Source organism: Theropithecus gelada, chromosome 2 (genome assembly GCF_003255815.1).
Source record: "Theropithecus gelada isolate Dixy chromosome 2, Tgel_1.0, whole genome shotgun sequence".
NCBI lineage: Eukaryota > Metazoa > Chordata > Mammalia > Primates > Cercopithecidae > Theropithecus > Theropithecus gelada.
In genome coordinates this window covers 95,511,467-95,534,038 of record NC_037669.1, presented here as the reverse complement: position 1 = coordinate 95,534,038, position 22,572 = coordinate 95,511,467, and the positions used below count along the sequence as shown (strand labels likewise).

Here is a 22,572-nt window from a genome sequence, read left to right as displayed (position 1 = left end):
AGTCAGGAGTTCAAGACCAGCCTGGCCAACGTGGTGAAACCCCGACTCTACTAAAAATACAAAAAAATTAGTCAGGCATGATGATGCATGCCTGTACTCCCAGCTACTCCAGAGGCTGAGGTGGGAGGATCATTTGAGCCTTGGAGGCAGAGATTTCAGTGAGACATGAACACGTCACTATACTCCAGCCTGGGTAATAGAGTGAGACTCCATCTTAAAAAAAAGAAAAATGATACAAATAATTTCAGTTTTATACTGTTGATGATTAATAGGGTTATTATAGCTAGGATTTTTTTTTTTTTTTTTTTTTTTTTTTTTTATAAATGAGACAGAGTCTCTCTCTGTTGCCCAGGCTGGAGGGGAATGGCCCGATCTCGGCTCACTGCAACCTCCGCCTCCTGGGTTCAAGTGATTCTCCTGCCTCAGCTTCCCGAGTAGCTAGGGTTACAGGTGCGTGCCACTACGCCTGGCTAATTTTTTGTATTTTTAGCAGAGACGGGGTTTCACTATGTTAGCCAGATAGGTCTTGATCTCCTGACGTCATGATCCGCCCACCTGGGCCTCCCAAAGTGCTGGGATTACAGGCGTGAGCCACCACGCCCTGCCAACAGCTACAATTTATTGAGTGAAGGTGCCAAGCACTGTGCTACCTTTTTTGGTACACATTATTTTACTTAATTTTCTACATGCTCTTTGAGATAAAGATACTAATTTCCCCATTTTACCCTATATATACTGTGACTCTCCTACCGAAACTGTGGTCCTCAGAACATCAACATCACCTGAGAGCTTGTTAGAAATGCAGAATCTCAGGCCCCACCTCACACTGAATCTGAATCTGAATTTTAACAACATCCATAGGTGATTCATATGCGCCTAAAACTTGTATGTTCTGTTCTGTGGGGTAGGTACCCACATTCCCATTTTACAAATATGAAGGCTGAGCCTTCAAAAGGTTCAGCTGGCCCCAGACCTCACCTAGTAAATAGTGGAGCCACAGTTTGAACTGTGATGCATCTGATTCCAGAGCCTTCATTCTGAACTTTCATGTATCCTGCTTGCCATAGGGAATAGAAGGGAAAAAATACCTTGTAGACCAAAAGAGCTGACAAAACTTTGGGCTTAAAGATAATTTACAGGTTTTTCCTGTCCAACATTCTCATTTTGTAGGTAAAGAAAGGGGTTCAGAGAGGTTTTGTGACTTACATTAGGTTAACACAAATAAAGGGTGGTAAAACCAGTTCTAGATCCTATGCACTCTGATTTCCTGTTTGTTCTCTTTCTGTAACGTGGAAAGGGAACACAAAGGAAAGGAAAATAGCTTCAGTTTATTCCTTAATGGACCAGTAATCTTTCTCATCACCCTTTACAAATTTCCTACTGATTTTGGTGGATGTTGTGTACCATTTGGAACTTGGAATAATATAATTTATCTTAAAAAGCTAGATAACAATGGAAGGCAATAGATATTCTTAACCCCTCTTCTAAAGAGAAAATATGCTTTGTGTAAATATATTTCTTTTTCCCTATGAAAGTAATTAGCTGTATGTTAGTATTTTTCATAATAAAATGAATGATTCTTAAGTGCTTATTTTACGTTTTAAGTGTACTTACCTTGTTCCTTTTTTTTCCCCCTTTTTTTCTTTTTTTTTTTTAGATAGGATCTTGCCCTGTTGCTCAGGCTGGAGTGCAGTGGCACAATCATGGCTCACTGCAGCCTTGAATTCCTAGGCTCAAGAGATCCTCCCACCTCCCGAGTAGCTAGGACTGCAGGTTCCTGCCACTATACATAGCAAATTATTATTATTTTTTTTTGTAGAGGTGAGGTTTCACTATGTTGGTCAGGCTGGTCTACAAGTGATCCTCCAGACTTGGCCTCCCAAACTGCTAGGATTACAAGCATGAGCCACTGTAACTGGTCCTCTCATTTCTTTTAATATGTTTTCCTTTTGCATAGGTGTTGTCTGGAGGATGGAGGAACAGACGTGTGGCATCAACATCAATGAACAGAGAATCGTCTAGGTCTCATGCTGTCTTTACAATTACAATAGAGTCAATGGAGAAAAGTAATGAGATTGTGAATATACGGACCTCCCTACTCAACCTGGTGGATTTAGCAGGATCTGAAAGGCAAAAAGATACCCATGCAGAAGGGATGAGATTGAAGGTAAGAATGAAATTATGGTCTTCAACTTGTGTGTGAGTTCTTACTAGCAGTCAATATAGTCGTGATGCATGACAATGTCTCAGTCAATGAGGAACTGCATTTATGATGGGGGTCCCTTAAGAGTATAATAGCTATACCACATGGCTTAGGTATGTTGTAGGCTATCCCATCGCAGTTTGCATAAGTATGTTCTATGACACCCACAAAATAATCAAATTTCCTAACAGCACATTTCTTAAAATGTACCCGTGTTAGCTGGCTGCGGTGGCTCACACCTGTAATCCCAGCACTTTGGGAAGCTGAGGCAGGTAGATCATGAGGTCAGGAGATCGAGACCATCCTGGCCAACATGGTGAAATCCCGTCTCTACTAAAAAAATACAAAAGTTAGCTGGGCGTGGTGATGCACGCCTGTAGTCCCAGCTACTTGGGAGACTGAGGCCGGGGAATCACTTGAACCTGGGAAGTAGAGGTTGCAGTGAGCTGCGATTGCGCCACTTCATGCCAGCCTGGGTGACAGAGAGAGACTCTGTCTCAAAAAAAAAAAAAAAAAATGTATCCCTTTTGTTAACTGATATATGACCATACCAAGCTAAGTGTTTTGAGGGTGGCAAAGAAATAAGAAATTGTTCGTATTGAAAAGAAACAGAGATTTCTGTTGTGGAACAGTGAACATAGATGGGATAGGGCAAGTCTGTCAGTAGCAAAAATGTTTTAATTCATACCAGAGGGGATAAGGGTACGAGAGACAACAGGGGTCAGAGGAAGAAGGGTGCAATGTGGACTGCTTGCGGAACGTGTGGAAAAGAAGTAGTTCTTGACTTGTCAAGGATTTGGGTAGGGAGAGAGAAACAGGAAATGCATGCCTGGCAGGGGGGCATCTCAAGGGTTATTGTGGATGCAGAATGAGTGTAGCATTTGGCATTTCAGCATGGCTCAATGGATGGGTTTGTTAGAGAGGCAAGCAGGCCCAGATTATCAAGGACCAGGAGTGCCAGGCCAAGTTTGTACTCAACTCTGTGAACATTGGGAAACACTTAACATTTCTGAGCAACTAAATGATTCATGAAGAAAGCCTGTTTTAGAGAAACTTAGTCATCTGACCCACTGCTGTTGAGATTTTAGAAGGGAGAGCCCACAGAAAAAGATGACCACTTATGCTGTTTGATATTTCAGGTGTGAAAGGTTAAGTACCTAGTCCTAGACTAAGGTATTAACAGTGGGACCAGAGGTTCTATGTAATATGTATTGTCAGTATATATATATAGAGTAATATGAATTGTCAATAAAATATTTATAGATTCTATAGTTTACAATATACATGGGCGAGGGGAGAGGACTTGGAAAGGATGAGGGAAGAGATCTACTTTTTTCATTAAAAATGAGGATTTGAGTCGCCTGACCTACATTTGAGGCAGTTTCAGGCAATCTGAAGCTCATATTTCTTTGTTTTGAGACAGTCTCACTCTGTCACCCAGCTGGAGTGCAGTGGCACGATCTCGACTCACTGCAACCTCTGCCTCTCAGGTTCAAGCAGTTCTCCTGCCTCAGCCTCCCAAGTAGCTGAGATTACAGGCGCCCACCACCACACCTGGCTAAATTTTTGTATTTTTAATAGAGATGAGGTTTCGCCATGTTGGCCAGGCTGGTCTTGAACTCCTGACCTCAGGTGATGACACCCTCCTTGGCCTCCCAAAGTGTTGGGATTACAGGCATTAGCCACTGCGCCCAGCCTAAAGCTCATATTTCTATTGAGATATGAGGCTTAATAAATATTGCGTATGGGCTGAGCATGGTGGCTCATGCCTGTAATCCCAGCACTTGGGAGGATGAGGTGGGAGGATCCCTTGAACCCAGGAGGTCGAGATTGCAGTGAGCTGTGATTGTGCCACTCTACTCCAACCTGGGTGACGGAGTGAGACTCTGTGTCAAAAAAAAAAAAAAAAAAGCATATGCTTATAATAGGACGTATACCAAGTCTGTTCTAAAATGCTTTATATATATTAATTCATTTGACCTTTCCAACAACTCTGGGAAGCAGGTGCTATTATTTCTGTTTTACAGTTAAAGAAACTGAAGTCACACAGCTAATAAAAGTAGGGCTGAGATTCAAACCGAGCTGCTACAGTACTCTCAACCATGCCACTAACCACCTTTCTGATTTACTGAATGATAGCAGCAGTGACTCTGAATTCAGTATATCTTGCGTTATAATTTTGACTTTTTCTCTTTTTTGTATACTTCTTCCACTGCAGACTCAGTTTTCAAAATATGCTACCTACAGTAAAAATCTAATGTAACCTATTTAGCTCATTTTTTCCCCCCACCAAGCTTCTGTTTTAAAGTAGTTTTTATTATCCTTTACAGAATTAAACTGAATATTCTCCTCAGATAAGTTCATCAGTGGCTTTGGGGGCTGTATGGGTGAGTTATTAGGCATTATACCCTTAAATATTTTAGCATAAAAGGATTGAAAAAAGTACCTGTTAATGCACTACTCTACCTTTTTTTTCCCTATTTTTTTCTGGTCTTTATCTCTACCTATAGCTTGGTTTCAAACTATTACAATCATGAAGTGACATTAATTTTTTTTTTTCGTTGCATGATTTTTGTGTTTGTCTTTTTTTGTTGTTGTTTTTGAGACAGGGTCTCACTCTGTTACCCAGGTTGGAGTGCAATGGCACAATCTCAGCTCACTGCAACCTCCACCTCCCAAGCTCAAGTGATCCTCCCACCTCAGCCTCCCAAGTAACTGGGACTACAGGCGTGTGCCACCATGCCCAGCAGTTTTTTATATTTCTTTGTAGAGATGGGGGTTTGCCATGTTGCCCGGGCTGGTATCCAACTCCTGAGCTCAAGCAACCTGCCCGCCTCGGCCTCCCAAAATGCTGGGTTGACAAGCATGAGCCACAGTACCCAGCCTGTGTTTGCTTCTAATACTAAAATTACACTGTACATCAAATAGGTAAAGGTTAGGGGGATAGTTCAGCACTTCTTTTTTGTTTGTTGAATAGTTGTTCTTTATTAACGTTGTCCCTGACTTGCCTTTTCATCCAAAATTATCCTCTGCTAGATATATTTTCATTCAAAATACCAAAGAGAAACCAATGTACCTAAATTTTTGTTCTTTTCCGTCAACACCTTAGGAAGCAGGTAACATAAATCGATCATTGAGCTGCCTGGGCCAAGTGATTACTGCACTTGTCGACGTGAGTAATGGAAAACAGAGACATGTTTGCTACAGAGACTCCAAACTTACCTTCTTACTACGGGTAAAGTAGATCCTTGGGTTCCTGGGCTCCTTTTGGTTATGCCAAAGTTGATAGTGGGACCATCTCTCAGCCTTGGTGGCAAGAGTATACATTTTCTTTGCTTAAAAAGATCTTGTGATTTCTCACCGAAAATGTGTCCATTCCTATCATTAAATAGGATTCCCTTGGAGGTAATGCCAAAACAGCCATAATTGCAAATGTTCATCCTGGATCCAGGTGTTTTGGGGAAACCCTATCAACACTTAACTTTGCTCAAAGAGCCAAGCTGATTAAAAACAAGGTAAAATACTGGCATATACTTTATTAAATAAATGAGAAAAATACTAAAGCTTGCAGTATGCCATTTTTGTGATTGCCCTAATATTAACATTAACTTTTATTTCTCTGTAAAAGTTTATCTCACTATATGCAAAATTTCTATTTTATCTTTCCTACCCTTCTATATCACACATGTAATTAGAGATCTAGGTTAGATCTTATGGTAGTTATTGCTTGACTAGTTTTTTCTCTCTTTTTTTGAGACACAGTCTTGCTGTGTCACCCAGGCTGGAGTGCAGTGGTGCAAACACAGCTCACTCTGCCTTCAACTTCCTGGGCTCAAGAGATCCTCCTGCCTCAGCCTCCTGTGTAGCTGGAACCACAGGCATGCAGCACCATGCCAGGCTAATTTTTAAATTTTTTTAAATTTTTATTTATTTATTTATTTTGAGACAGAGTCTTGCTCTGTTGCCCAGGGTGGAGTGCAGTGGCGCGATCTCGGCTCACTGCAAGCTCCGCCTCCCGGGTTCATGCCATTCTCCTGCCTCAGCCTCCTGAGTAGCTGGGACTACAGGCGCCTGCTGCCACGCCCGGCTCATTTTTCGTATTTTTTAGTAGAGACAGGGTTTCACTGTGTTAGCCAGGATGGTCTCCATCTCCTAACCTCATGATCTGCCTGCCTCAGCCTTAATTTTTTTATTTTTTTGTACAGGCAGGGTCTCACTTTCTTGCCCAAGCTGGTCTCAAACTCCTGGGTTCAAGCAGTCCTCCTGCCTCATCGTTTCAAAGTGTGGGGATTACAGGTGTGAACCACTGTACCCTGCTGACAAATTTTTTCTTAAGGGAAAGCAAATTAAGTTTGTGAGTATTTCCTTCTGCCAACAGCCAATCAATCAGTTCTGCAGCAGGTATCAGCTGGGTGTTCTCTGATTCAGTTCCATTCTAACACTATATATCTGGAGATAGGGTGAGATCTCACAGGTTCAGGGCTCAGTCTTACAAGACTGCCTCCAACTTCTGATGCCAGTTGCAAGCCCTAGCTTGTCCTATCTGTGCTTTCAGACCGATTGGCTGTAAATCAGGGGTTCCATGTTGCCCCTTTCCCTGGGTAAATCAGAAGACTATAGATCTAGTCATTTGTTTTATTTCCTTGGACTATAGAGTACTAGTAAGATGAGGAGGAAAAATCATTAGAGCTTCCTGACCCTAAGTCTCTTAAGATTTACTAGAAGTCTTTAGAGATTATAGAACTGCAGCAATAATTAGAATTATGATGTCACTGATGGGACAGTGATGTCAGAAGTACAGTAGTACCTTGTAATGAAGCTGGCCATAAGAATCAGAAGCAACTGGAAATGGCTGCTTAACACGCAAAAGAACAAAACCAAGAGCCTTCTACTAGTCATTCTCAATGGTAAGCCCTCTGCAGCCTATCAGTGGACAGTGCTAGAATATCTGGGACTTGTTTAAGGATGTGCTATTTAAATTTTTCCCAGTGAGCAAATTGGGCTTACGGCAAGAATACGGAAGACCTTGGGGCTGTCACAGGGTGTTTTTTCCTTCCTGGAGTATTGAGTATTTCACAGCTGAGTCCTCTGACCTGGTTGGTACTCAGCTGTTGGCACTCATTGTCACTCTTTAGTGGACCTTTTTAAATATTTATTTTTTTAATTAATAAACTTTTTTTTTTTTTTTGAGATAGAGTCTCGCTCTGTCACCAGGCTGGAGTGCAGTGGCACAATCTTGACTCACTGCAACCTCCGCCTCCTGGGTTCAAGTGATTCTCCTGCCTCAGCCTCCCAAGTAGCTGGGACTACAGGCAGGTGCCACCACGCCCAGCTAATTTTTTTGTAGTTTTAGTACAGACGGCGTTTCACCGTGTTAGCCACGATGGTCTCAATTTCCTGACCTCGTGATCCACCCAGCTAGGCCTCCCAAAGTGCTGGGATTACAGGCGTGAGCCACCATGCCCTGCCAACTTTATTTTTATGGCAGTTTTAGGTTTACCGCAAAATTGAACAGAAAGTACAAAGAGATCTCATATATTCCCTGTCACCATACATGTGTGACCTCCCCAACTCTTGACATCCTGACCCACAGTGGCACATTTTGTTTGTGAGTCTTTTAGCCTTTTAGGAGTTGTCCTAAATAAGACATTTCTTTAAGAAAATGAAGATAATCATTTAGTGTGGTAAAAAATAAAAAAAAATAAAAAAATGGAAGTGTCAAACCAACCCCTCCTTCCAAAAGGGCTGTTAAAAAATAAAGGTTGGATTCCTCTGGAGAAGGTTGCTTCTGCAGAGCTCAAGCCAGCCCTGCAAGTCATCACGCACTTAGAGGCTAGGCTCCTTCCCCATAGGGAGCTAGGAAAGAGGGGAAATGATACTCAATGAGGTGTTGACTCTTCTCCATTGGGAGGGTGGGGGAAGGCTGTTGTTCTCAGGGAAAGAAGTATTAGGTGAACGCACCCGGATCCCAAAGGTGATCCAACCTGACAGCTCAGGGCTAGTCAGCTGGGGGGAAGAGAGCCTGGCTGGGGCTCTCTCTCTCTGGCTCCAGGTCTGAAGGCACAAGAAAAGGAAGCTTCCTCCCCACTCAAGCACACTGATTCCTGTGGCCTTTTGACTATGAGGTGGTCGTGAAGTTTTGTTTGATGTTCATCACTACAAATCATATCGAACAAATGTAAACACAGGACTATACTACTCAAAAAGCATTATTTTAATGCTTTTTTAAAAATTCCTGAACAGGCAGTAGTAAATGAAGACACCCAAGGAAATGTGAGCCAGCTCCAAGCTGAAGTGAAGAGGCTCAAAGAACAACTGGCTGAGCTTGTTTCAGGACAGACACCACCAGAAAGCTTCCTAACCAGAGGTAGGATAAGCATGCTGTCCTTTATCTTGGGGAAGACAGTGTACAAATAATAGTTTAAGAGCCCTTGATGATAGACACAACACAATAAGGCAACCCACGTTTTTCTACAAGTATCTCTTTCTGCTTATTTCTCCTATATAGGAACATAGTGCTTTGTTTGTAATCAGATACCGATACTATAGGCAGTGAGTTCTGTGAGATATGGTAAAAGGGGGAATTAAAATAATTTTGAATAACCCATAATAAGTGCTAAAGAGATTAATTTCATTTAGATCTACTTCTACGTAGCATATGTAACCTATATATGTTTACTATAGGATAAGAGAGACTTATTTTTCTTCAAAGAATAGCTAGTAGAGAATTAATTAACTGGAAATCCATAAAGCCAAGAGGGTGAATTATTAATAGATCTTAAGAGGTGCACAGCACCCTAGGACTGCTCTAATTTTTTTAAAAAAATCTACTACTACTTCTGTTACACCATATGTAATCTATTGTGCATATTAACTAAATAAAGAGAAACTGATTCTTTGAAGAACAACTAATATGTGGAATGGTTAATTTGAAATCCATGATCTGGTGATGACAGTCTTAGTTTTCTTTATTTTTTTTGAGATGGAGTCTCTCTCTCTTGCCCAGGCTGGAGTGCAGTGGTACGATCTCGGCTCACTGCAACCTCCACCACCTGGGTTCAAGCGATTCTCCTGCCTCAGCCTCCTGAGTAGCTGGGATTACAGATGCACACCACCATGCCCGGCTAATTTTTTGTATTTTTAGTAGAGATGGGGGTCTCACCATGTTGGCCAGGCTGGTCTCGAACTCCTGACCTCAAGTGATTCATCTGCCTCGGCTTCCCAAAGCGCTGGGATTACTGGCATGAGCCACTGTGCCCGGCCACAGTCTCATTCTTTTAGATTAGTTGAGAGCAATCAATTAAAGGCTATCTGTTCTCTTGGGTTTGAAATGTGTTAAATATTTTTTTTTCATCTTCCCTTTCTTATTGGATCAATTACAGACAAAAAGAAGACTAACTATATGGAGTATTTCCAGGAAGCAATGTTATTCTTTAAGAAATCTGAACAGGAAAAGAAGGTAGGAAATGGAATTAGTAATAAAGGAGATTCAGGATACTTAGTTTTTTGCTGTGTGGTTTTTATTGCGTTACTGAGTGAAATAAGTAATACCAAGTCAATAAAGTAATAGAAGGCTATGAAAAATCAAATTTTGCCTTTAAGATTAAATTTGAAGTTAGTATTTGTTGCTGGACTTACGAAAATTTAAGGATGTCGAATTATTTTTCATGTTTAACCAAATTATGAATTTCTTTAAGTCTCTGATAGAAAAAGTTACCCAATTAGAAGACCTCACCCTCAAAAAGGAAAAATTTATTCAATCTAATAAAATGATTGTGAAATTCCGAGAGGATCAAATAACACGCTTGGAAAAGCTCCACAAGGAATCTCGGGGAAGTTTTCTGCCTGAGGAGCAGAATCGTTTGCTCTCAGAATTAAGGGATGAGATTCAAACTCTGCGAGAACAAGTGAGTATAGGGCGTCTGTAATATTTCTAAAAACAAAAGAAGTTCAAAGCAATTCTAAATTTGTCACCAAGTACATGTTCTTTAATACAATGGAAATTGTTTGAAGTGAATTCTTCTGACAGTGTGATTGCATAATTCCTTTACCTGCCTTTTTAAAATAAAGGGAAGAGAAGGGGGAAAGGAAGAAGTTGTGGTGATCGTTGCTACACAGTATGCAACTCTAGCAGGCCATGCAGAATTTCACCCAGTGGGCATTGTGGTTGTCAGAGTTAGTAGGCTCTTTAGAGTTGTGCCTTTTAAAGTTTTTGTTGTTTTTCCTTTTCCTTAGGGAGAATGGATAGGTCAAACAGGTACATTGTGGGAAAAACCAAAATCTCTTATCAGCTTCTTGTTTATCTCTCTGGAGTTTTTAATGAATATTCAAACTAATATGGGTGGATATTTTTACTTTTGTTTCTCCTTTACACTTTTCTGCACTTTGCCTTTTTCAGTTAATCTGGGTTGACAAGATTACTTTGGTCCTTGTTCTTTTCAGTGTGTTGATTTAACTAGTCTCCTTTGCATGAAAAGCGTGCCACAGTGTACACCCTTGTGCTTACCTCCTTAGGTGAGTGAACATTGCAAGGGTCTAGACTCCAACTGAGAATAGCAGAGTTACAGGACATGCATATTTTCAAACTGATCACACATGCCAAGTTGCTTTCCACGATAGTTGCAGAAGGGTACCACCAGTAGTGCATGTGCATACCTAGTTTTCTAATGGCTTTTTAGAGGAACTAATTCACTAAAGAAATGTTTGTAAATATATAATGCATGTAATTCTTCTATGTCACAGATAGAGCACCACCCCAGAGTTGCAAAGTATGCTATGGAAAATCATTCCCTCAGGGAGGAGAATAGAAGACTGAGATTATTAGAGCCTGTGAAAAGAGCCCAAGAAATGGATGCCCAGACCATTGCAAAACTAGAAAAAGCTTTCTCTGAAATAAGTGGCATAGAGAAAAGTGACAAAAGTAAGAAATGATTGTTGTATATACGTTCCATGTAGGAAGGGACTGTTTTAAAGAGTATTTGTAGTGCCTTGTGACTAGAGTCTTCATTTTAGCCTCCAGGCCTGCTGTGCTAATGTCTTATACACATATTCTTTTATGTTATAGAAAGGTATTTACTAAACTTTTTTTTCTCAAAGATCACAGAGCATAAACTATGTAAGCTAATAGATATAACAAGAAAATACTCATTGTATTTCTGTTTTATTGATAAAAAGATTGATTCAGATACTATGTTAAATTTTTACTAAATTTTCCAGTTTAAAGTATTTGAAATGAAAAGTGTTTAATTAATTAAACATGAATAAAAATCGAGTTGAAATGTTTCTCAATCTAGTTAGGCCTGTGCAATGTAAGAGATGTAGAAAGGTCAGACTCATAGCACAGTGTTTGGGTCCGATGTTGTGGTTACCAGTGTGTGCACTCTCTAGTTACATGCTACTTTCATAAGTTTGCGTACTATGTGAAAAGTGGTTTAGTTAGTAGTAAGTCTGTCCTACAGTCTTGACAGCTGTTGGTGTTCATACCCTGGGATTTGGTAACAAAGTCTGTGTTTGCCCCAGTCTTAGAGTTAATATTTTCATGGTCTTTTATCATAGACATGGCCTTGGTTTCCTTTTAGGTTGAAATTGAGAAAGTTCTACTGTTTTTATTCTACATTCATAAAGAAGACTGTCTCTTTGCTTTTTAAAATTTCATTTTTTAAGCCTTCTATTCTGTTACGACTGAATAGAATATTAAGAGTCACAGTAACTGGGTTGGGGAGAGACTTAAGATATTAGATGTAAAATTACTATCAGGTTTTCTTTTTTCTTTTTTTTTTTTTTGAGATGGAGTCTCACTCTGTCGCCCAGGCTGTAGTACAGTGGTGCGATCTTGGCTCACTGCAACCTCCACCTCCTGGATTCAAGCGATTCTCCTGCCTCAGGCTCTCTCCTGGGATTACATGCACACACCACCACACCGAGCCAATTTTTGTATTTTTGGTAGAGATGGGGTTTCACCATGTTGGCCAGGCTGATCTTGAACTTCTGGCCTCAAATGATCCACCCACCTTGGCCTCCCAAAGTGCTGGGATTACAGGTGTGAGCCCCCACGCCTGACTTAGGTTTTCTGTTTTATTTAAACGACTTTTCCCTACAGTGCCCTTTATTTTGTTGGCCATTTTGTTTTGGTCTCCATAATACCTTGACTTAGTCCCTTCAGAAGATACTAATATCTGGATCTCATCAGTTTCTTTTTTTTTTTTTTTAGTTTCTAAACATTGATCACTCTCTAAACAACTTTTACGTGATCTTTTCCCACACTGAAACTCAGTGGACTCTCTTCAATATATTCAGTGTTCTAAAAGGCATTTCCTGAAAATTAGTATTTTCTACCTGGTAGATGATACTGAGTTCTTACAACCTGCTGCCCTTGCTATTTGTTTCCTTTTCTAAATAATTCCTTGGCTGTTAACATTAGCTGCTAGCACTAATTCCTGCAAGATTCACTGGCTGCTGTTTCTCTGTCTAGCATTAGGCATGCCACATTTTCGTCATTGTTTGCTCTTTCTCCTAATGGGAAAGGTGTTGCCTTAACTACGCTTCTCCATCCTATGGCCTCTGCTTCTTAAACATGACTTCTAATCCCCTTTGGCACACTGTCACATCCTGCGCCTTCTGCTGAGTTATAGCTTTTGTATTTTAGGGCTCACTTTCCAACCCATTTCTCATTTTTCCTCCTTGTGGCCCAAAATTGATACCTGACAGAGAACTTAGAAAATGTGTCCTGTTATTTTTGTTTTTCAAACACTGAAGTTGTGAAGCTAGGCATGGTAGCATGCACCTGTAGTCCCAACTATTTGGGAGGCTAAAGCAGGGCGTTCACTTGAGACCAGAATTTGGGGCTTCAGTACACTATGATTGTGCTTGTGAATAGCCACTGCACTCTAGCCTGGGCAACATAATGAGGCCCTGTCTCCAAAAAAAACAAAAAAGACTGAGATTGTTTTCTTATTAACAGATCAGCAAGGATTTTCTCCTAAAGCTCAGAAAGAACCATGTTCGTTTGCAAACACTGAGAAGTTAAAAGCACAACTCCTGCAAATTCAGACAGAGCTGAATAATTCAAAGCAAGAATATGAAGAATTCAAAGAACTTACTAGGTAAAGTCTAAATACACATGCATGCACACTTATTTTCTTTTAGTGTTCATTTGCTGTAGTGTTAATATTGATAATTCAATTGGGCGTTTTACTTTAAATATTAAACTCTCATAGAAGCAACTACTTTGACATGAAGAAAAAGCATGCTTCTAGCTCTTTACTAATATATTTAATGAACTAGATAATATAGGTGTTTTAAGCAGTTTTTTCCTGTTGGGTTGAGAGTCTATTGAACTTACATAATAAATTATTTAAATTTAAATTTGGTAATCAGGGTTGTTAAGATTTTTAGGAAGTATAGGTTTATTAATATTCCTACTTGATTCTCATTATGTAAAAACAAAGATAAATCACATTCATATTATAACTAAGATCAATCTTACCCTAAAATATAAACAAATGTTTGGTTCAAAAATGACGTATCACATATGGTATAATCATGGACTATTTGGACTTTTGAATTTGAGCTCTACCATTTATTTACTAATTGAATCCCTTAAACAGTCAGTCTCTGAGCTGTAGTTTACCGAACTGAAGAATGAAGGGAATAATCTGAGAGAATAGAGACTATCTCTGATTTAGAGATAACTATAAAGTTATGTGAGAGCATAAACTGTAAACTACTCTATAAATGTTTGACATTACTTATTACCTGAAATACTCTGTTTTACAATATCTATTAGGAAAAGGCAGCTAGAATTGGAATCAGAGCTTCAGTCTTTGCAAAAAGCGAACCTTAATCTTGAAAACCTTTTGGAAGCAACAAAAGCCTGCAAGCGGCAAGAAGTTTCTCAGCTGAATAAAATTCATGCTGAAACACTTAAGGTAGGTCATCTGAACCATACTTCCATCTTAAATCACTGCTGTGTCATTTTATTAGTAATGGAGTCTGTATGGTCTATCTGCAGATGCCGATGACATCCCATGCAGGTAATTAACACCGGTGTCACTCTGGTCCTTGGGTTGCTGCCAGCAACCCCACTGATGTATCCCCCCAGGGGTAGGGTGGAGTAGGAAAGAATTCAGCATTTGGAATCAAATTTGAATGTGCTGCTAACCTTAGGCAGGGTTTCCTAACTTCTGAGCCTAATCTTTCTTTTCTCTAAATTGGAGATAAAGGTAATTTACTTGCAGAGTTTTAGTGTACTAAATGAGATAGATAAGCTACCTGGTACCTTGTAAATATCAGTAAAATGGCAGCTGTTGCTACAGTGTAACATGTCCTCAAAGCTTTCAGTAGAATAGAAACCCTAAAGGGCAAAGACCACTAAGGGATCACAGGTGCCATTGGAAATAACATGAGAGGGTTTTGTCCTAAATAACCATATCCCTCATAAAAGAAAAACAACAAAAAAAATGTATGAACGACTGAGAATGAGGGGAGAGAAAGGAAGTACACAAGGAAAACAAAAGGTTGAGGAGGTGATGCTGATTTCAGTTTTTGTATCAAATTTTTGTGTCAAATTTTCTGAAGGTTAAAAAAAATTTTACCACACCTGGGTGTGGTGGCGCAGGCCTGTAGTCCCAGCTACTTGGGAGGCTGAGGCAAGAGGATCGCTCAAGCCCAGGAATTCAAGTCCAGCTTGAATTCAAGTTCTTTTTTTTCTTTTTTTGAGACGGAGTCCTGCTCTTGTTGGCCAGACTAGAGCGCAGTGGCGCAATCTTGGCTCACTGCAACCTCTGCCTCTGGGGTTTAAGCGATTTTCCTGCCTCAGCCTCCCGAGTAGCTGGGATTACAGGTGCATGCCACCATGCCTGGCTAATTTTTGTATTGTTGGTAGGGACAGGGTTTCACCATGTTGGCCAGGCTGGTCTCGAACTTGTGACCTCATGATCCACTCGCCTCAGCCTCCCAAAGTGCTGGGATTACAGGTGGGAGCCACCATGCCAGCCTCAAGTTCTTTTCAATAAAAGAAAGAAGTAGAGAAGAAAGACAGAAAACCTTTCCTTATGTGTCTTAAAATATAAATAGATGTTTATTTATAATGATTATTTTTAGTAGTGGTGCTTTTCGTGTCACTTAATGGAAGACTAAGTAATTGTATTCATCTTTGAATAGGTAATTTATGTGACTGAAATTTTTCTTTTTTTTTTTTTGAGACGGAGTTTTGCTCTTGTTGCCCAGGCTGGCGTGCAGTGGTTTACAATCTTGGCTCACTGCAACCTCCGCCTCCTGGGTTCAAGCGATTCTCCTGCCTCTGCCTCCCAAGTAGCTGGGATTCCAGGTGCCTACCACCACACCCAGCTGATTTTTTGTATTTTTAGTAGAGACAGGGTTTCACCATGTTGGCCAGGCTAGTCTCGAACTTCTGACCTCAGGTGATCTGACCATCTTGACCTCCCAAAGTGCTGGGATTACAAGTGTGAGCCACTGCGCCTGGCCTGTGACTGAAATTTTCAAAGATATAAAAGGTATTTAGTAGCAAATCTCTTTCTACAGCTTGAGGGCTGTGTGTGTATATGTGTGTGTGTGTGTGTGTGTATATGTGTGTGTGTGTGTGTGTTTTAAAGCAATATTTTAGAGTTTGTCCTATGTCTGCAGGGGAAAAAACATTCTCCCCTTTTTTGTTTCTGTTTTGGTTTTTGATTTGTTTTGGCAGTTGCTCAAGAATGTTATGTGGAAATATAATGATTTATTCAACCTGGAAAATGCTGGGTTTTTTCCTATACAGGTGGAAATTTTTAAAAAATATTTTTAAATTTTGATTTATTTATTTTTTGTTTTGTTTTTTAGAGACAGGGTCTTGCTCTGTCACTCAGGCTGGAGTGCATTGGCATGATCATGGCTCACTGCAGCCTTGAACTCCTGGTTTCAAGCGATCCACCTGGAGCCTCAGCCTCCCAGAGCACTAGGATTACAGGTGTGAGCCACCATGCCTGACCAGAATTTTTTTTTATGTTGCCAAGAGCGGCATAGCAATTCAGAGCCTTTGTTGTTGTTTTAGTTGTGCAACTACTATATGAATACATTCTCTTTGTTTAAAAGAAATATACATATTTCAAGTTAAAGTTAAAATTCCTTTTCAGCATCACTTCCAATCTGGATCTAATCTAATCTTTTGTCCCCCCTAATTCCTGGAGGTAGTTTAATCCTTTTTCTTAGCATTTTTATACTATAAATATATACAGACTGAGAAAACACATAGAGTTGTTTCCTAGATTGTTTATTGTTTTGCTTTTTTTTTTTTTTTTAAAGAGTCATTCTTCATATGTTATTCCACAATATGCTTTTGTTAACTCAGGGATATGCCTTAGAGCTTTCCACTTAACTGATACCTAGAGCCTCATTTGGATATGAGGCTCAAGGAATATGAGCCTCATACCGGTTAACGTGAGGCTCAAGGGATATGAGCCTCATACCAGTTAATGTAGAAAGATCCAAGGCATCTCCCTTGAGGGACAGAAAAATTATAGAGCTTGAATTATAGAGCTTGAAGCACCATGAGGGATATCCCCTTAAGGGATATGCCTTGGATCTTTCCATATTAACTGGTACCTACCTTATTTTAACCCTAGGTTTCTATGGCTTAAGTAGATGGTTTCGAGTGCATGCATTCTCTGGGGGTGGATTCTGTTAAAGGAGAATTGGTCATTTTAGGATGTCTTAGCATTTGAGTGAGTCAAGCTGAAGCTCCCTCCCAGTGTCTGTACCCTGTGCCTGCAGCATAGATGCACTCCTTTCCCAGCACTGTCCGCAGGAACTGGCATTGTCAGGCTTGTTAATATTTGACCATCTGATGGGTAAAAAATGAGATCTTGCTGTTAAGGTTTTAATTCTCATTTCTCTAATTTCAAATATCCTTTCATGTGTTCATGTCCATTTGTATATCCTATTCCCTGAAAAGAAAGAGCCCATTTTACTATTTTTTAAAATATTTTTCTTCAGATTTTGTTTTTATTAATAAGCATTTGTTAGGTATACTGCCAATATATTCCTCCATCATGTTGCTTGTCTTTCATCTTTGCATGTGATGCTTTTGTTATATAGAAATTTTATATTTTTGATGTAGCCAGATTTATTGACCTTTTATCTTTATGACTTTTTTGCCTTTTATTTTCCTTTACATTGAGGTGTTTGTGTATCTGCTGTTTTTCTTTTAAATGGTATGAGAAAGGGATTTAACTTAAAAATAATAATACATCTAGGCACAGTGGCTCACACCTGTAATCTCAACACTTGGGGAGGCAGAAGCGGGAGGATTGCTTGAGTCCAGGAGTTTAAGACCAGCCTGGGCAACATAGTAAGACCCTACCTCTGCAAAAAAAAAAAAAAAAAAATCTAGCCCGGTGTGGTGGCGTGCACCTTTGGTTGTCAGCTACTCCTGATACTTGAAATTTCCACAGAAAAATTATTCTATTTCTGGACTGGGTGTGGTGGCTCATGCCTGTAATTCTAGCACTTTGGGAGGCCAAAGCGGGCGAATCACTTGAGGCCGGGATTTGGAGACCAGCCTGGCCAACATGGTGAAACCCCATTTCTACTGAAAATACAAAAATTAGCCAGGTGTGGTGGTGTGTGCCTGTAGTCCCAGCTACTTGGGAGGCTGAGGCAGGAGAATTGCTTGAACCTGGGAGGTGGAGGTTGTGGTGAGCCAAGATCACACCATTGTACTCCAGCCTGGGCAATAGAGCAAGACTCTGTCTCAAAAAATAATAATAATTCTATTTCTGGACTTTGTATTTCCTCCCAGTGTTCTATTTGAATGTACATAAGCTAATGTACTGTTTTAATATGTACTGTAATGTAATATACTATTTTAATGACCATACTCCCCATACCCCTATGTATTTTTATATCAGATGGGAAAGTCTCCCTAATTTGTTATTTTTATTTTTATTTTTTTTGAGAGACAGGGTCTCAGTCTGTCACTCAGGCTGGAATGCAATGGTGTGATAATAGCTCACTGCACCCTAGAACACCTGGGCTCTGGGGATCCTCCTGCCTCAGCTTCCCAAGTAGCTGGGACTACAGGCCCAGGACACCATGCCTGTAAAAATAATTAAAATGATTTTTTTTTGCTAGAGACAGGATCTCACTATGTTGCCCAGCCTGGTCTTGGACTCCTGGCCTCAAGTGATCCTCCCCTTCTTAGCCTCTCAAAGTGTTGGGATTATAGCCATGAACCATCATGCCTGGCTTGTTCTTTTTAATTGTCTTGTCTCTTCTTGTACACTTATTCTTTGTATGAAATTAGATATCAGCTCATTAAGTTTATTTTTAAAAATTGTATTAGAATTTTGCTTGGGACTGCGTTGAATTGATGAATTTATTTCCACTTGGGCATTTTTATACTGTGTTTCAAGAACACTTTTTCTTTTCTTTTCATGAATAGTATTTCAATTTTATCCTCTCTATTCACAAAATTATTAAATATGCCCTTTTAAAATACGTGCTAATGTTTTCCATAATCATTTTTTGCTGCAGATTATAACTACACCAACCAAGGTCTGCCAACTTCGTTCCCGACCAGTACCAAAATTAAGCCCTGAAATGGGAAGCTTTGGCTCTCTATACACTCAGAATTCTAGTATATTAGATAATGATATATTAAATGAGCCAGTTCCACCCGAGATGAATGAACAAGCCTTTGAGGCCATTTCTGAAGAGCTTAGTACAATGCAGGTAATGTTTTGTTCTAGAAAAAATAAATAACTGGACATCCATTTAAATAAATTTGCTTTGTTATTTTAATTCCCTATAAGTTACAGTGTTCAAAAGTGCTTAGTATTAAAATCATATCTTTTTAAGTGTGGGTTTATAATCATTCCTAGATTGGAAATCAGCCCACTCTTGTGTTTTGTCTCTACTTAGCAATCTTTAGCAAGTCATTCTCCATGGGCTTTGGTTCCCTAGTGTATAAAATGACCAGTTGGCCGCTAGCTCCAAGTTCCAGAACTGGTTTGTATAGCACAGTGCTGTATCTGCTAAAGAAAGTTAGAAGAGGCCGGGCGCAGTGGCTCATGCCTGTAATCCCAGCACTTTGGGAGGCCGAGGCAGGCAGATCACATGAGACCAAGAGTTCAAGACTAGCCTGATGAACATGGTGAAACCCCGTCTCTACTAAATACACAAAATTAACCGGGTGTGGTGGTGCATGCCTGTAATCCCAGCTACTCGGGAGGCTGAGGCAGGAGAATTGCTTGAACCTGGGAGACGGAGGTTGCAGTGAGCCGAGATCACGCCACTGCACTTCAACCTGGGCAACAAGAGCAAAACCCTGTCTCAAAAAAAAGAAAGTTGAAAGAATCTTATTATTGTGGGGAAAAGAAAGAGAGATCAGACTGTTACTGTGTCTATATAGAAAGAAGTAGACATAAGAGACTCCATTTTGTTCTGTATTTGAGATGCTGTTAATCTGTGACCTTACCCCCAACCTTGTCCTTGCAAGAGACATGTGCTGTGGTGACTCAAGGTTTAACGGATTTTGGGCTGTGCAGGGTGTGCTTTGTTAAATAAGTGCCTGAAGGCGGTATGCTTGTGAAAAGTCATCACCATTCTCTTAATCTCAAGTACCCAGGGACACTGCCAAAGGTCACAGGGACCTCTGCCTAGGAAAGCTAGGTATTGTCCAAGGTTTCTCCCCATGTGATAGTCTGAAATATGGCCTCGTGGGAAGGGAAAGACCTGATCGTCCCCCAGCCTGACACCCGTGAAGGGTCTGTGCTGAGGAGGACTAGTACAAGAGGAAAGAAGGCCTCTTGGCAGTTGAGATAGAGAAAAGCATCTGTCTCCTGCCCGTCCCTAGGCAATGGAATATCTCAGTGTAAAACCCGATTGTATGTTCTGTTTACTGAGAAAGGAGAAAACCACCTTAGGGCGAAAGGTAGGACTTGCTAGGGCAATGCTGCTCTTTATGCACTAAAAAGGTTTATGGAGATGTTTGCATATGCATGTCGAGGCACAGCACTTTTCCTTAAACTTACCTCACAGAGATCTTTATTCATATGTCTTACTGCTGACCTTCTCAGAACGATGATCCTATTATCCTGCTACTTCCCTTTTTCTAAGATAGTAAAGATAATGATCAATAAATACTGCCGAGGTAGGTCCTCTGAGCGCCGGTCCCCTAGGCCCACTTTTTCTTTCTCTATACTTTGTCTCTGTGTCTCATTTCTTTTCTCAAGTCTCTTGTTCCACCTGAGAAACACCCACAGGTGTGGAGGGGCAAGCCACCCCTTCAATTATAGATCAAATTTTAGACAGCTTTTAGTATATCTGAAATAACCTGAAATTTGATTATTCCAGAATTTTTATGGTTTGTTAATTTTTTAAAATAGGTTTTCTACTGTCCAGTAAAACTTGGAGTGGGCCAGACCACCCCAAACCCCAGTATTTTGTCCTTTCCAGGCCATGGAGGCCTTTCTGGTGAGGTAACTGCTTGCAGCCCTGAGGAAGCTTCTTAGAAGTCTCAAGATGACTCTATCATTTAATCCAGGATTTTAATTTTAATCACTTCTTTCCTTTGTATTTCAAAGTATCTACTTTAACGGACCACAAGTGTAAATCTGAAACATTAGAAATCATTTAGTATATAACCTTTTGATACTGTTTTCTGGCTCCAAACGGGCCTTTGATACCTTTGTTCATATGAAGTTTTGAATTTGTTTTGTTTTGTTTTGTTGTGTCTTTAAAGCAGAAGAAATGGTGGAATGTTTGGGAATTCCATTAAAAGAAATTTTGATGACTGAAGTTTTTGTGTTGCAGGAACAAATAAGTGCTCTTCAAGCCAAATTGGATGAAGAAGAGCATAAAAACCTAAAGCTTCAGCAGCTCGTAGACAAACTGGAACATCATTCTACCCAAATGCAGGAGGTGAGACCAAGAGCACGGCCTCAGAAAATGTATGAAGTACCCTCAAATGTTTCCTTGAGGAAACATCCTCAAGGATCCTCAAACATCCTTGAGTATGTATGAAACATACTCAGAGAGTATCACAGAAAGAAAGTGCCACACGGCCTTAGTGAAGGCTTATTTGAGCTACCTTGTTACTTGGCATGCTGCTCTGATAATGAGACAGGCATGCATAGTCTGCACTTGGCTGACTTAGTCAATAATGCAAATGGATCCCTTGCTATGTGTTTAGAAGAAACCAAGATGGACTGTCCATGGCTTCGTAGTTGTTAATCCTCTTTACTATAGTTTGTGGGGACAGCCAATTTTCTTCTGGTCAGAGACGTTAAAACTAGACTTTAAAAACAGAAACAGGTTAATGAGGCCAGGCATGGTGGCTCACACCTGTAATCCCAGCACTTTGGGAGGCCGAGGCAGGTGGATCACCTGAGGTCAAGAGTTCGAGACCAGCCTGGCTAATGTGGCGAAACCCTGTCTCTACTAAAAATACAAAAATTTGCTGGGCGTGGTGGCGCATGCCTGTAATCCCAGCTACTCGAGAGACTGAGGCAGGAGAACCACTTGAACCCAGGAGCCGGAGGTTGTGTCACTGCACTCCAGCCTGGGTGACAGAGCAAGACTCTGTCTCAAAAAAAAAAAAAAAAAAAGAAACAGGTTAATGATTTGGAGTGTGTCTGCGTCTTAGCATACCAGGATTCCTTTTCCAGTAAATTTATCTTTTTTCCCAAAGCTTTTCTCATCAGAAAGAATTGATTGGACCAAACAGCAGGAAGAGCTTCTCTCGCAGTTGAATGTCCTTGAAAAGCAGCTTCAAGAGACTCAAACTAAAAATGACTGTAAGTTATTCTATCAGGAGCTTTGTGACTTGAAGGAATACTGTAATTCAGTATCTTTTTACTCTTATTAATAAAGCTGTTCCTATGTTTTTGGATGGTTGCTTTGTTGTTGTTTGTTGTTTGATAACCAGACTGGGGTTTGCATGCAGTGGTAAGTAACAGTAATATATCATAAAAGGTAAATTTCTCCATCATTGTTCACAAACAAATGATACAAAAGTTTGCTTAAAGTTTTTTGTTTGTTTGTTTTTGAGACAGTCTTGCTTTGTCACCCAGGCAGGAGTCCAGTGGCATGATCTCGGCTCACTGCAACCTTCACCTCCCGAGTTCAAGTGATTCCCCACCTCAGCCTCCTGAGTAGCAGCTGGGATTACAGGAGTGCATTACCATGCCTGGCTAATTGTTTTCTTCTTTGGATTTTTTTTTTTTTTTTTTTTTTTTTTTTTTTGAGATGGAGTCTTGCTCTGTTGCTCAGGCTGGAATGCAGTGGTGGGATCTCAGCGGCTCACTGCAACCTCCGGCTCCTGGGTTCAAGCAGTTCTCCTGTCTCAGCCTCCCAAGTAGCTGGGATTATAGGCA

At 40.3% G+C, this 22,572-nt stretch overlaps 1 protein-coding gene across 2 annotated transcripts in view; it reads left to right on the top strand.

Moving 5' to 3' along the window:
* The window catches only part of KIF15 (kinesin family member 15), an 88,192-nt gene that overhangs the window by 29,804 nt on the left and 35,816 nt on the right, over positions 1-22,572 (top strand). For both annotated transcript variants that reach the window (XM_025376816.1, XM_025376817.1), the window contains 12 exons: positions 1,958-2,167; positions 5,313-5,438; positions 5,596-5,718; positions 8,447-8,570; positions 9,586-9,662; positions 9,901-10,110; positions 10,946-11,123; positions 13,164-13,305; positions 13,989-14,130; positions 18,731-18,928; positions 21,011-21,118; positions 21,888-21,993. In XM_025376816.1, the coding sequence (XP_025232601.1) occupies positions 1,958-2,167; positions 5,313-5,438; positions 5,596-5,718; positions 8,447-8,570; positions 9,586-9,662; positions 9,901-10,110; positions 10,946-11,123; positions 13,164-13,305; positions 13,989-14,130; positions 18,731-18,928; positions 21,011-21,118; positions 21,888-21,993 (1,744 nt within the window). The remainder of the gene's footprint in view (positions 1-1,957; positions 2,168-5,312; positions 5,439-5,595; positions 5,719-8,446; positions 8,571-9,585; positions 9,663-9,900; positions 10,111-10,945; positions 11,124-13,163; positions 13,306-13,988; positions 14,131-18,730; positions 18,929-21,010; positions 21,119-21,887; positions 21,994-22,572) is intronic.